General features: G+C 38.6%; 1 protein-coding gene across 1 annotated transcript in view; it reads right to left on the bottom strand.

Annotated features, from left to right (window-relative positions):
• RSPO1 (R-spondin 1) overlaps positions 1–14,253 on the bottom strand; it is a 55,607-nt gene that overhangs the window by 4,958 nt on the left and 36,396 nt on the right. The window contains exons 3-5 of the mRNA XM_053454525.1: positions 3,666–3,857; positions 2,251–2,397; positions 1,561–1,749 (exon numbers count right to left, since the gene is read on the bottom strand). Coding sequence (XP_053310500.1) covers positions 1,561–1,749; positions 2,251–2,397; positions 3,666–3,857 — 528 coding nt within the window. The remainder of the gene's footprint in view (positions 1–1,560; positions 1,750–2,250; positions 2,398–3,665; positions 3,858–14,253) is intronic.

The following is a 14,253-nucleotide window of genomic DNA, read 5'->3' as shown; positions in this document are numbered from 1 at the left end:
AACGCCAAGGCAATAAACCCACATGGCTTTTTCATGGCGTTTTTTCTCTCCCATAGACTTCTATTGGAGAAAAAAAGCCAAGATTTCTTGCAAAAAATGCCAGAGTGTCAACATGCTGCGATTTTGAAAAACTGCCACAGAGCCCAAAAAAGCAGAAAAACGCCAAAGAGGACTGAAAAAACGCCAAACAGAAAAACGCCAAGTGGAAATGGCATTTTGCGATTTCCTATTGAATTACAGCTAACATCTGGCTGCAGCCGTTTTTCACAAAAAAAAAACACCAGGTGGCGCTATTGGCGTTTTTATAGGCGTTTTTAGCAAAAAAAAAACAAATGGAAACCTTGCCTTAGAATATTTCTGTAAAAAACATTTGTCCGAGGGACTATGTTAAAGTTTGTGATCCCACTTTGTAGCTTGACAAGTAGTTTCTACCTACAACCCTTACATTTCAGGTAAGTAAACGAGGTTTTAAAAGTGATGCAATTGTATTATTTCCATTATTATCGGGTGTATTAGCATTCTTCTTCAAAAAACAGCCTGTACTCAGCAATAGATTGATCAAAATTGGTCAGGTGCATGCTAAATTCTGAGGGATCTACAGTAAGATTCTTGGTTCATTCTGCAATGCCAATAAAAGTGTTTTTTTTTTACTGGAGCTGTCCAGTCTTCAACAACAAAAAAATATTGTTAAACATTAAAAATTGTAGAAACACATATAATATTTTCATCTGCTTTCATTGTATTTCTGCTTTGGATACAGCTGCAAAAGATTCTTCCAGGCTAAGTATTTAGACGGAAACCAGCATGTTCTAAATACATTTTCCATGCAGTTTTTCTTGTTGGGCTGATGGATCGCAGCTCCAATGCTTGAGGTTTTGTTGTGGAGATAGCATCCGGGAGGGGCATCCAAGTTTATACAGGAAGAATGTCAGCTGGCCCCTTTTAATTAATGCCCTTTTAACAAATGATACGTTATCAGACTAAACTAGCGTCTACAGACCCGCTCTAGAGAAATTCCTGGACCAGTAAGGTAGAATAAACAGGAATCTGCTTCTGTAAGCTTAGCCACTAAGACGCCTGTGGCACGCTCTGCATTTATTTAAATCTTAAAAGCAGTAAAATCAGTACAACACACACCACTATTTAACATCTACTTCAATTTAGCATTACAGAAGAGTTTTTAGCTGCAAGGCGCTTTATGTACATAGATGCATTCTTAATAAAATAAAAATAATCAGATATATATCTTTTTCTTTTTATTTGCTTTTTTGATATGCACTTCAAGCCAACAGTGACACATACTTTACAGATCTGCTGATCAAGCAGCAGATCTGGTGGTGCAGTGTGTGGCCGCTGGCTGGATCTGCATTATACAAGAGTATAAAAAAGTAACTGTCAGGGCCAACAGTTTAAGAGTAATGATTACTTAAGAAAATAAAAAAATAAATATTCAGAATTTAGTAAAATTTTTATTTTAATATCCACATATACAATATCGTTAAAATATGTTGAATTATATTATATGACAAAAAGTAACATAATTGTTATTAGGCCTCTTACCTTTTGGGCATGGAATTTTGGGCAGTCTACATTTCCTCCTTTCTACGGTGGGCGGACATAACGATACGCCCCCAAGCAATGCCTTGTGAACTGTTCGACTCCTCTCTTCCGTGCCTTTCTTTTTTCCACACTGCTTTGTTGCCCTGGAGCATGGACCCCAAGGTCCCCATTCACTCATTTCACATTGTGCTGTGAAGCAATAGAAAATACAGAGTTTTATGTACTGTACTTTACTGAGAGTGTGGTAGATAAACTAAACATCCTCCAATCAGAAGTGGTAGAGGCTAATACAATAAGGGAATGTAAACATGCATGGTATAGGCATTCAACTATCCTGAACCTAAGGCAAGCTCAAGGACTAGATGGTAAGCTCGTTTGAGCAGGGCCCTCTTCACCTGTTGTCTCTGTAAGTCAAGTTGTTATGTTACATACTACTTGTTGTGTCCTGTACACCCATTGTACAACGCGAGGGAATTTGATGGTGCTATATAAAACAATAAATATTAATAATAATTAAGAAGTTAGAATCTTACATCAGGAAAAATAGGCAGACTGGATGGGCCCAAAGGTCTCATGTTACAAGCAATATCATTACTGCTAGAATCCTTAAGATACAAAGGCAGGATTCACATATTACAATGTACCTCTTTAAAGTGGACCTCCACTAAAGACACACCAACAAGCACTTACCAGAGATGCACTCCATTATTCCATTGGCTGCAACAAAGCCCTCCGGACACGTTGAGTAACAGCTTCCTTTGTGTAAGTAAAAACCTTCGTTACACTTGGTGCAAAAATTTTTGCTGAAGCAAGTCTCACAGTTATTCATTTTGCATTCTAGGGAAAAGAACACAGGAGTGAAAATATTGTATTAAAATATTTGTATTTTAACCCAGTAAAATAGTCTTTACTCTTCACGCTTCCTTTTAGACAATATGCTTCATCGGTTCATAAAGTACAGATTCTCTAGTAGTCGTGTCTGAAATATATATAGCTAAATTTGGTTTCCATTTTGTTTATTAAAATACACCAAGGTTTCTTTAGTTTTAGGACCTCCCCACAAGTGGATCAGTTAATATGGTTATCTTCCATAACTGTGCTAATTGTAGAACCTCTGCTTATGTGAAGAACAAACAGAAAACCGGAATTGTTGCAAATATATAATGTCTATAGCTACAAACATTACTTGGTGGCCTTTGACTATATCAGGCTTAAAAGTTCAAGCCATTGTGTACTAAATATCCTCTGCTAATAATTTTTAATAATGTTTTCAAATAGTGTACCATATTTTATTAACATTCCTGGGGACATTTTGGGACCACTCCTCAAGATCAGTGCTCCTCAATGCACACCTAACAGTCCAGGATTGAGATATTACTCAGGTGCGTCTAAGGTGTTGCAAAATTACAAATTATACATTATTACATTTGCTTAAGACATTATTGACAATATACTAACACACAACAGGGCAGAGTGTTTAGCCAGCCACAGCCAGGTGGACATGCTTTTGCCCTTTTAATATTGAAGCTCCACAGTTAAAACATGTTAAAGATTAACCTAGGCAAATTGAGAAAATACTGCAAGAAAACCAATCATGGGGCTGTGCATCAACATAGGTCCTTTCCCTGAAGTATATCCATATACTCATTTTAATACACATATAAGGAACCAGTGTTGTTTCTTTTGATATATTGTTATTCTATATTGCATTTTGATTGTAGGCAGCTGTGTTTCTACATATCACTAATGATACTGAAGCGATAACAATATGAATCCCTATTACTAGTCAAACTGCCTTTAAACATGTTTATGACCTCAAAAGCTTCACCCCAAGAGGATCCAACTCTTCTTCTATAAGGCAATTGCTATTAAACCTGTCTTATCCTATCCCACAGCATCCTGTTTTGGCCTAACACAAAAGCCACATTTTCCATCCCTGCTTTGCTATCCACAAACATTGGCAGGCTTTTCTTATTTGTCTACGCAATACAGCTGTCCAAACTTGTGCCCGTCTCTCTCTCGCACTCTAAATAAGTGGAATCTGCATTATTTATTTATTCCTTTATATATGCACTTGTACGCTGTTGAATTACAGATATACTTACTAAAGCACTTATTAATCTCGCGACTCCGGTTACCATAGTAACCATCAGGACAGGACTGCAAGCAGACCCCAGTCTGTCGAATGTCATTTCTCTCCAGGTGGATGAAAAGCTTCGGTAAGCACTTAAGGCATCCGTTAAACTCGGAACACACTTCACATCCCTTTGCGCAGATCAAGCTCACTTCTGTACTTCCTGGACATAGAGAAATTAGAATTTGGTTTAATATGTGGAACAGAAGAAATTTTAATCCATGAGAAATTGTTCTTGAACCTAAATATGGTGATATTTTTATTTATTTTTTTCACTACATCTAGACTGTGTGTTAGCCTCTAACACTCAAAAATTGTTTACATTAGTAATGTTTTATCCAGATACTTATTTAAAATTTGATTATTGTATTTGAGTTTTATCAGGAACATCAAAGAAACAGTAAACAGCTTCAACCTTTTCAATCTGAATCATCCACGTGAACCCAAGATGAGTGGTGGTACACCAAGGTCGCCTCTCCAACCATTAAAAATCTTTTTTTGGTATAGTAGTCATCTTCCCTCTCCCAGTAGATGTATTTAACTGTTAAAGAGGAAAGCCTCATGTCATGTTTTTGCATGATATGATGTGATAATTGCGTGCATGGGTGTCTTAAACCATGTATTTATTAATAGCTTAATTATTATCTAGGTTTCCCTGAGTAAAGTGTAAGTTGGTTATATACCTATGTTCCAAATAGAGAAATAAATTACTCACTTATTGAAGGCTCACATCCTCAATCAATTAAGCTCTAATTCCAAACTGCATAGTAGAGTACAGTTTTTAGAGTCTAAATGCTCATGGTTTTGACAGGGAGATACTGACGACAATATGCTGGATCTAAGCCAGGCTTACCAAAAAAAAATCACAAGTCCTGGAATGTTAAATAAGTTTTTGCAGTGATTAATATCACCCATACTGTGTTACAGCTGAAATGTACTCCACAAAGTGCACTGGAGGGGTGAAAGTAATTGTACAGGGCATTCGGAAACTGATAACCATGTGTTCTTGTATAAATGGAGGATGTTGCATAGTAATATGCTTTAAACGTACTATGCAATATCTTGGATTCTAGAGTTGCAAAGTGTTATAGAACAACATTTGCAAGAATCTTAATATTTTTTCATTGGGAAGAACTTTATTATGACTTAAAATTCAAGTACAGCAGGAAATTTATAACAGACCGTAAAGGCTTCATAAATACCATACATGATGTAATGTTTTAGGACTGGAACAAGTTTCAAGAGAAAGCATGTGAGCCTCTAATACTTTAGTTTGTGCAATTCCTGTGTTAAGCAATTACCACAAATAACGAAATGGCAACTCAAAACATGTGATGTAGCAGTAGGTCACTCTAACCAATGAACCCACTCCCCATCTACCACTGCTTCACATTTCCTAGTATCACACTTGCTATTAGGCTTCTCTCACCATAACTTTTAACTGTTCAATCAGTTAATTTGTATGTCTGCCTAGGAAAATGTCCTGTAATATTAACTATTTTCTATGGTGGGTAATCCTCAAGAATTGAAACTGAGATTTAAGCTTAACATGTCCACAAATCATGCTAGGCAGCTCACTCTGATGTGGGTGGATGTGACATAGGCATTGCCCATGTGACTTCACATAGTTCAAAGTTTTAATTTTAGTTCGGATATAGAAAAATGCTGTAATGTGCTGGGAATAAATGCAAAACTTAAAACATATAGTAATAGTACTCCCATTCCCAGTGCCCAAAGTATACTTTTGCTCATTGCAAACAATGCATTCTAACATTCAGAAAACAAAGCATAAAAGCCAACTTTTCCTTGCTTTGATGGGAAAAAAAGTAATAACATGATAATGACCCCAAACACACCTCCAAGATGACCACTGCCTTGCTAAAGAAGCTGAGGATAAAGGTGATGGACTGGCCAAGCATGTGTCCAGACCTAAACCCTATTGAGCATCTGTGGGAAGGTGGGGGGAGCGCAAGGTCACCAGCTCCGTGATGTCGTCATGGAGGAGTGGAAGAGGACTCCAGTAGCAACCTGTGAAGCTCTGGTGAACTCCCTTTTGTTGCCAAGGTATAGACATTAATGGCTGTGTGTTGAGTTATATTTGAGGGGACAGCAAATTTACACTGTTATACAGGTTGTAAACTCACTACTTTACATTGTAGCAGAGTGTCATTTATTACATAGTAACATAGTAACATAGTAACATAGTTCATAAGGTTGAAAAAAGACCAAAGTCCATCAAGTTCAACCTATATACATATTGTGTCCCTACCGTGTTGATCCAGAGGAAGGCAAAAAACCCTTATGAAGCAGATGCCAATTGCCCCATACCAGGGGGAAAATTCCTTCCCGACTCCAAATATGGCAATCAGAATAAATCCCTGGATCAACGTTCTGTCCCTATTAATCTACTATCCATAACTTGTAATATTATTGCTTTCAAGAAACACGTCCAGGCTCCTTTTAAACTCTTTTATTGAGTTTACCATTACCACTTCCTCTGGCAGAGAGTTCCATAGTCTCACCGCTCTTACTGTAAAGAACCCCCGTCTGTGCTGGTGTAGAAACCTTCTTTCCTCCAGCCGTAGAGGATGTCCCCTTGTTATAGATACAGTCCTGGGTATAAATAGGTCCTGGGAGTGATCTCTGTACTGCCCCCTTATATATTTATACATAGTTATTAAGTCCCCCCTAAGCCGTCTTTTCTCCAAACTAAATAACCCTAATTCTGATAATCTTTCTGGGTACTGCAGTCCTTCCATTCCCCTTATTACTCTGGTTGCCCGTCTTTGAACCCTCTCCAGTTCCACTATATCTTTCTTAATTCAGTGTTATCACATAAAAAGATATAATCAAATATTTACAAAAATGTGAGGGGTGAAGTGGTGGAGAATGTGGGTTGCTGCCATCCAAGGACAGGAATAAAGTTTCTCTTGATTAACCCCCTATATGCCATTCTGCCTACCTGATATTCCTTTTAACCCCTATATGCCACTTTGCCTACCTGATATTCCTTTTAACCCCCCATGTACCACTCTTACCCTCCCCCGACACTTACCAGTGCATCCCTAGATTTGTCCCCGTGCTTCAGATTCTTTGGTGTCTAGTGGGGCAGCCAGTGGAGGTCTGTGCGATGTGTGCAGACAACCTCCGCTGCTGCTGCTGGGGGTTCTATGACTGAGCACTGGAAGGTCATGTGATGCTGGCGCTCCGACATAGAAGCCCCAGAGGAAGTGCCGGCAGCAACGGAGGTCCACCGGTTGCCCGAGAGGAGGATCCGGGTCCCCTGCAGCGCTGCAGGGATCTGGATCTTAGTCTTATTGTCAGACCTCTATTTGAGGTCTGATTAGAAGACAACCTTGAATATAAGGTGATGGTTATTTTTCAGAGCATTTGCTCTGAAAAAACCTTGTCTTATAATCGAGCAAATACAGTAAATACTTTCTCCACCACAGAAGGCCTTCCACGTTTAAAAGTACGAAAAAAGTATATATTTTTATAAAAATGACAGTTCACATAACAACATGACATTCCTAATACTGCTAAATGTTCAAACCTTTGCCAGAAGCAATTCTTCATTCATACTTGGCCAGGAAACATCTCATATTAGAAACATAATTCTGGACCTTTACTTGAACTACATACATGACAAACCTACAACACTATGTATGTTATCCAGCAAAGATTGTTTTTAAATAGTAAATAACAAATACACATATTTTCTTTCTTTTTTTATGTTTTAGCCTCATTCTTTTTGCCTCTTTTCTCTTCAGTTCTCCTCCCCCCCACCTGCTCTAGTCTTGTCTGTCAGTTTGGCAGTTTGACTTCCACTTTGAAGATGAAGTGGGCACTCATTAAAGGCATTCATTATTAATATTGAAAATAAAGACAATTAGGAGAACACTCAAAATTACAGTAACCCCAATCATACTATAATATAAGTAATGGAAAGGCATTAAATTAAATTAAATACTACAGAAAAGGTTAGCATGCGACAGTAAGATTTATTCTAAGTGGTGGAATAACTCCCTGACTGGGAAAGTGAGGTAGTTCATAATTAACAAATATTGGAAAAGCAGGAGAGGAGCATACAAAAGTGCAAATAACAATATATGTAAACAGGGCCGGCCCTATAATGGGGCAGACTGGGGCAATTGCCCCAGGCGGCACTTTAGAAGGGGCGGCACTTTGCCGCCCCAAGCGCTTTTTTTTTTTTTTTTTTTTGAAGCGGAGAAGAGAGAGAGGGGCACCGAGTGGTTTTCGCTTACCCGCTCGGCGCCCCTCTCTCTCTCTCCTCTGCGGCGAGTCTCCCTGTTCGGTCCCGGTGCCGGCTTGTAATGCAGAGCGCCGGAAGTGACGTCAATTTCCGGCGCTCAGCATTACCAGCCGGCACCGTGGCAGAGCAGGGAGACTCGCCGCAGGACTGTTTAAAGGTAAGTACCGGGGGGGGGGATCGTAGATTATGGCGTCGGCGAAGTTTAAAATGCCGCCCCCCCTGGCGTTGGCGGGGGGGGCCGGCGTTTTAAACTTCGCCCCAGGCGGCGTTAAGTCTTCGGCCGGCCCTGTATGTAAAGTGCAGAAAAGAGTTTCTTCTTCTTGTCTTCAAATTTTCTACCATCTTGCCCTTTTTTTTTTATACCCTTCTCATTTTTCTTCTTGTTCTATTATCTATATTAAAATCACATAATATGCACACATACATAGACTTGTGTCCAGAAAAATCCAAACAAAACATCTCCCTGGGGCTTCACAGTGTCACAATACACACACACACTACTTACTGCATCTTGTAAGTAATGTATTCTGTAGCTGGTCCCTCGTTACCACACCCTGAAAGTATTGTCACTTCTAGTAGCTCCCTCACTGTGCTACTCTCACAGAAACAATGTCACTTCCTGGCATGTAGTGTCAGTGAGGGAGCTACAGGCCACAGCAAGTACGTAAAATATGTAAGTACTGCGGCCTGTAGTGTCGAGACTGATGGCACTTTAAAAACCTTGTTAATAATAATAGTATGTCAAAATAAGAATTAGCATTGGGCACTGCTGGGTGGGGGCTAAGGGGGTTTAAGTATACTTAAGCCTTGAATCTCTGGAGGTGTCCAATGCTTCCTTCCTTTGCCGTTTTTTTCTCCATTCTTTTGGTACCTCTTAATGTAGCGTTAAGGGGATCTCTATCTATATTTTTATTATTAACGAAATCATAAAAGTAACAGAAAATAAATAATTCTAAACTCCTTTACTAACTGTATCTAATAGATCTATATACATGTAGATACACAAGACGCCCATGTAGGTAAAAGTACATATGAAGACACAAGCATCATTCTCACTGGCTGTTCCCTGCTTATTGAAATCCCCTAGAGCTGTGGGTAACCTATTACGTCTCAGATAAAATGAAATGGAATTTGAAAATCAAATTAGGTACATCATGGTACAAAAGGAAAGTGAAGTAGAAAGCCATAAAAATGTAATTTGTGGGGTAGAAAGTAAACAAATAGCTATACTGTATACATGTATGCTAATAAAATACTACTAAAGAGAATACTGATATAGTGAAAGGGACAGTAAAGCATCTTAAATACACTGATACTAAAATGCGCGGTTGAGGTTTATGTTCTAACAAGTAATTGTAAAATAAATCCTGTTATTCTAACACACATCCAGACTTAAAAGTAAAAAAAAATAAATTGTTGTATATACAGATCTGGAGTCTGACCATAGTTACTGGGCCACTGGGCTAGAGCATATTTTCTTATTGTAGACAGCATGTCTTACATTGATTCCCGTTTGGCCTTATCCATCATGCACAAAACAAACTTTACAGTGGGAATGTTAACACCGTAGGGGTAATATTTAAATAATGAGTTTGAAACATGGTCTTATTACCATAGTAACCAATGGAATGTCCCTGCTGATTGGGCCATTCCATTGGTTGCTATGGTAAAATGACTACTTTTCAAACTTTGCACCAAAGGCTTTTTTTTGTATCGAACCCCCAACATGTTTCATAACTCTTGACGCTGCAGATTTTTATTTGCCACACAAGTACATATCATATTTAGCAGTGTTAGGACTTCTCATTATAAACTACAATATTTTTGTTAGTTTGTGGTAACAATGGTTTTCCAAAAATGCATAACCCTTTATATGCTGTAAGGGTTTATAACCTCATCCCTTAAAAGAATGTAGAATTATTTATATTTCTGAGCCATAAAAGACTGTTATATCCTGTAAACAACCAAAGCAAATTACATCTCTCTTTTCTCCAGGAGATCCTTTAAGATTATATTTCTGCTTGTGGTTTGTGGTTACCTTGACAAAGTTTTTTGCATAGTTCTCATTTAAAAAAAATGGAATAGTATTCTAAATCATGTATGTATATATATATATATATACATAAATATATATGCTTTTTATACTGTGGCTGGCATGTATTTGCCTTAATTTGATAATTCTATTAGTAAAAGTAAACACATTGAATTGAATTCCCATGAGGCTCAGCCAGTCACACTACTTCCATGATGCTGGCTGAGCATCATGGGAAGTGCAGCAACAGTAAAGCTGCAGATGCTAGCTGTGAACTCAAATTCCCATGATTCTCAGCCAGCCAGGTGTCCACCATAATGCGGGCTGAACATCATTGGAAGAGTAGTCCACAGCAGCAGAGATTTTTTTTTTTTTTTATTACAAAAAGCTGTTAGCCTCCCTCCCAGGACCCCTACACACTGCCTTTACACACACATATACGCATACACTGCCTTTACACAAACACATATACACTGCCCTTACACACATATATATACACGTACACCGTCCTTAAACACATATATACATGTACACTGCCCTTACAAGCATACATATACACTGCCCTTACACGCACACATATACACTGCCCTTACACACACACACACACACATACACCTACACTGCCCTTAAATGTACATATACATGTACACTGCCCTTACACGCACATATACATGTACACTGCCCTTACACACACACATACATGTACACTGCCCTTGCACACACACATACATGTACACTGCCCTTACACACATATACATGTACACTGCCCTTACACACACACATATACACTGCCCTTACACACACACATATACACTGCCCTGACACAGCAGCTAACAAATAACTATATTGCTCTTACACACCGGCCCATACACATACACAAGCCCCTGCAAAGCACAGTTGAGGGGCATTATACAGTATTGTGTACCATTATCAGTTACAGTTACCAACAGTACCATAATCACATAAAAAGTCCTGATAAAGCCTCACCCCACTCATAATCACTCCCTCTAAAATAAAAGGGTCCTTCCTTGTCCAGTTGAATTGGGAGGATGATATGTCCTTTTGAGGAGGAAAAATGAAGGCATTGGTCATTGAGATGCTGTTATAGAGTGGTACTAAGATGCTGTGATGGGTGGTGTTGGTGCTTAAGGACTATTAGGGGTCTACAAAAATAGCATATCCATGTCTTATTTGGCATTAAATACAAAATTGTCTAAGTGTGATATGATTGTCTCTGTTTATCTCATGCTGTTTGTCCCTTGAATCACTTGGAAAGTTACTTCTCCATATAAAGCAGAAACACTTTGGTTGTGAAGAAGATTGTTTAGTTGTTTTAAAATGCATAGCACTTTATTCTTTGCTTGGTGTCCCCAGACATATCTGGCCTGCATCACATTTCTCCTAATGGAACACTTCTTGAAGCACAACTGCTAAATTGCTTTAAACCCCTACATTGACAATGAAACCTTTTTAACCAACAAATTCACAAAGAAAAACAAATACCCCTGTGCACTATTAATATTTGATGCAAATTGATGAGCTCATGTCCTTGCTAAGAAAGCATGTTAAGAGACATGATCTTTTCAGATCCCACGTCTGTATTGATCTGTATTGTAACTTTCGCAAAGCACTGCAATTGACAATAACAGATGATCCTTAGTAGGGTTGCTACATGGTCCATTTTTCAAGGGCATATAATATATATGGATCAGCACCTGTAAACTGATGACCTTCTGTGAGTTTATACATTCCTCATATTATGGGGCAGCACTTTCTGTCAACACCTTATGAAATGTATATATGTGTGCCACTGCCACAGACAAATATTGGCAGTATAATGGGCCCTCCTGAAGAGTTCAGTGACGTTAAACATTGCACCGTCATAGAATGTGAAATTTCCCTTTGTAACCCTATGGATGTGCAGGCAAGTCCTTAAAAGCTGTGTCAAGATGCCCACTGGGACGAGCAATTAGGTTTAATGGCACCGGTATGCCGTTATTTAAGGAATCCTGCATGTGGGTGGTCCATTTCAGTAGGCATTACTGTTGACACCCTCCAGAAGGTCACTTGAGGACAAGACTGACTCAGTAATGTCTGTCTAGACCCTGTTGGGATGTCTGATTGTTCTCGTTATTGGCTGATCACACACATTGCGATCAGCAATACAAGTCTACAGAGCCCTGCGTGTTGATTACAATGTCATGAGTGCAGGAGAGATTAGAGGGAAGCGAGTGAGAAACAAAATTGTTATTTTTGTAATGAAAAATAGAAAATACAGTGAGCTCAGTTTTGTCATTATGACATCAATGGCATACAGAAGATGTACGAGATATCCCTAATATAATAATTTCATTGCAACATCCCATTGTCCTAGCAGTATGTGTAAAAAGTATAACACCTGTTCACTACTCCCAAACCCCTTAAGCCAGAAGTATAAAAAAATACTACCTTATAGCGTACTATGTAAGGGATGGATGTGGCCTTCCAGAACAAAAAAAGTATGTATGTGGTTATGACTGTTGTCACGAGATGCTGAACATAAATTGGGTCATTGTTCACCAGTGACATCTACTGTGTAGAAGAAATTCTAAGCAAAACTGGAAAAGCTTTTTTTATTTTATTTTTGTATAGTTTTTTTTTTTACATTCTAGCAGTCACAATTATTTTTTGCATGGTTCTATGGTTTCAAATGAAAGCTCAATTTTGGTAAAAATGGCAAAGAACGTACGGTATGTTGGGTACTAAAAAAACAGTAGTGAAGGAGTTAAACATGGCACTGTTGTATGATGCCACGTTTTGCCCAGGTCCATTGTGCAATTATTAAGAAGTGGGGGCTTCTAGGTGTAACAACAGCTCAGCCATAAAGCGGTAGACCATGACAGAGGGATGCTGCTGAGTGCTGAAAATCACCTGTCCTCTGTAGCATAATTCACTACAGAGTTCCAAATTGCTTCTGGAAGCAACTTCTGTACAAGTCCATGGCTGAACTGCTGCACACAAGCAAATATCACTATGCACTATGCCAAGTGTTGGCTGGAGTGGTATAAAGCCACTGGACTCTGGAGCAGTGGAAACATTCTCTGGAGTGATATACTACAAAATTAGATAAGAAAACAACCCAGGGTAGAAAAATTACTCATTAATGTCTAGTAAATGACAGATGTTGAAATTCATCCTCTTTTGTTTACTATCCTAGTTTTCAAGGCCATACTAGTAATATACGCTTAACCACTTTTTAGACTCCTCTAGACTAATAATTCTACTTGGCATGTTCATCTGTTACTATGGAGAGTTATGCAAATAAAGAGTTACAAGGTATGTTAGCTTTAGAGGTCTGATCCAATGTGGAATTTGGATTCTTTTTTTTTTCTACATATGAAAGTTTACATAAACTATTAATAACACAAACTACCAGTACTGCTTGTTAGTTATATGGTGCCCGGTGGAAAGGCCACTATAAGACTAGTGAATGAGGGGCTTATCTGTCCGTCATTTCCACATGTCTGTCTATCTATCCATCCATTCATTCATCCTACCGGATTACAAAATGTAAAGCTGTGAGCTGCTCATCTTTCCTATTGGCAACATCCCTATTACAGTTAATTCAGGTTAATGCCTCTATTGGTTTTTGTTAATCGTATTTCACTAACACATGCCAAGAGGCACACTAACATTTGCTTTATACGTGTTTGTGAACTAAAACTATCTGAAAACAAACTACAAAGCTCTCTTCTCTAAAAACAAATATATTACAAGCAGGCTTAGTCAGTCTGTTTGCATTTCCCTTTCTGATCTGATGATTAGCAAAATAAATAGATGGATAATTCCAGGGTAATGCTCTCTTTACTGCATCCCTTAGACAAGCACTTCCTGTAGGATCAGGCGGATCCCAGCATCCAGCAGCTTGCAAAACACACTCTCAGTGTGTCAGCCTGGCAGCTGTCCTGTCATAGGGCAATGTGCAGAACATTCATAATTAGTCTGCATCCTGAGCATATATTATAGAAGTGTTCACACAATTTAGTCTGTCTATCAGTCTATCAATCACATGTTGTACCCAGTTGAACCTGCTTTAAAATGGAACCATTATCAGCACAGGTACTAGGGAGTATGAGTAGGCCACATGCCATTGGTGACATCTACAGGGAGATAGTTGTGCTTACCGTTGTCTTTTAACAGACCTTGAAAGAATGCCTAAGGTACTCGATTGTTTTCAAAAAAAAGTAGTAGAAACATTCACATCACAATATTTTA

The sequence above is a fragment of the Spea bombifrons genome, chromosome 2, assembly GCF_027358695.1.
Source record: "Spea bombifrons isolate aSpeBom1 chromosome 2, aSpeBom1.2.pri, whole genome shotgun sequence".
Classification (NCBI taxonomy): Eukaryota; Metazoa; Chordata; class Amphibia; order Anura; family Pelobatidae; genus Spea; species Spea bombifrons.
This window is presented reverse-complemented; position numbering and strand designations above follow the sequence as displayed.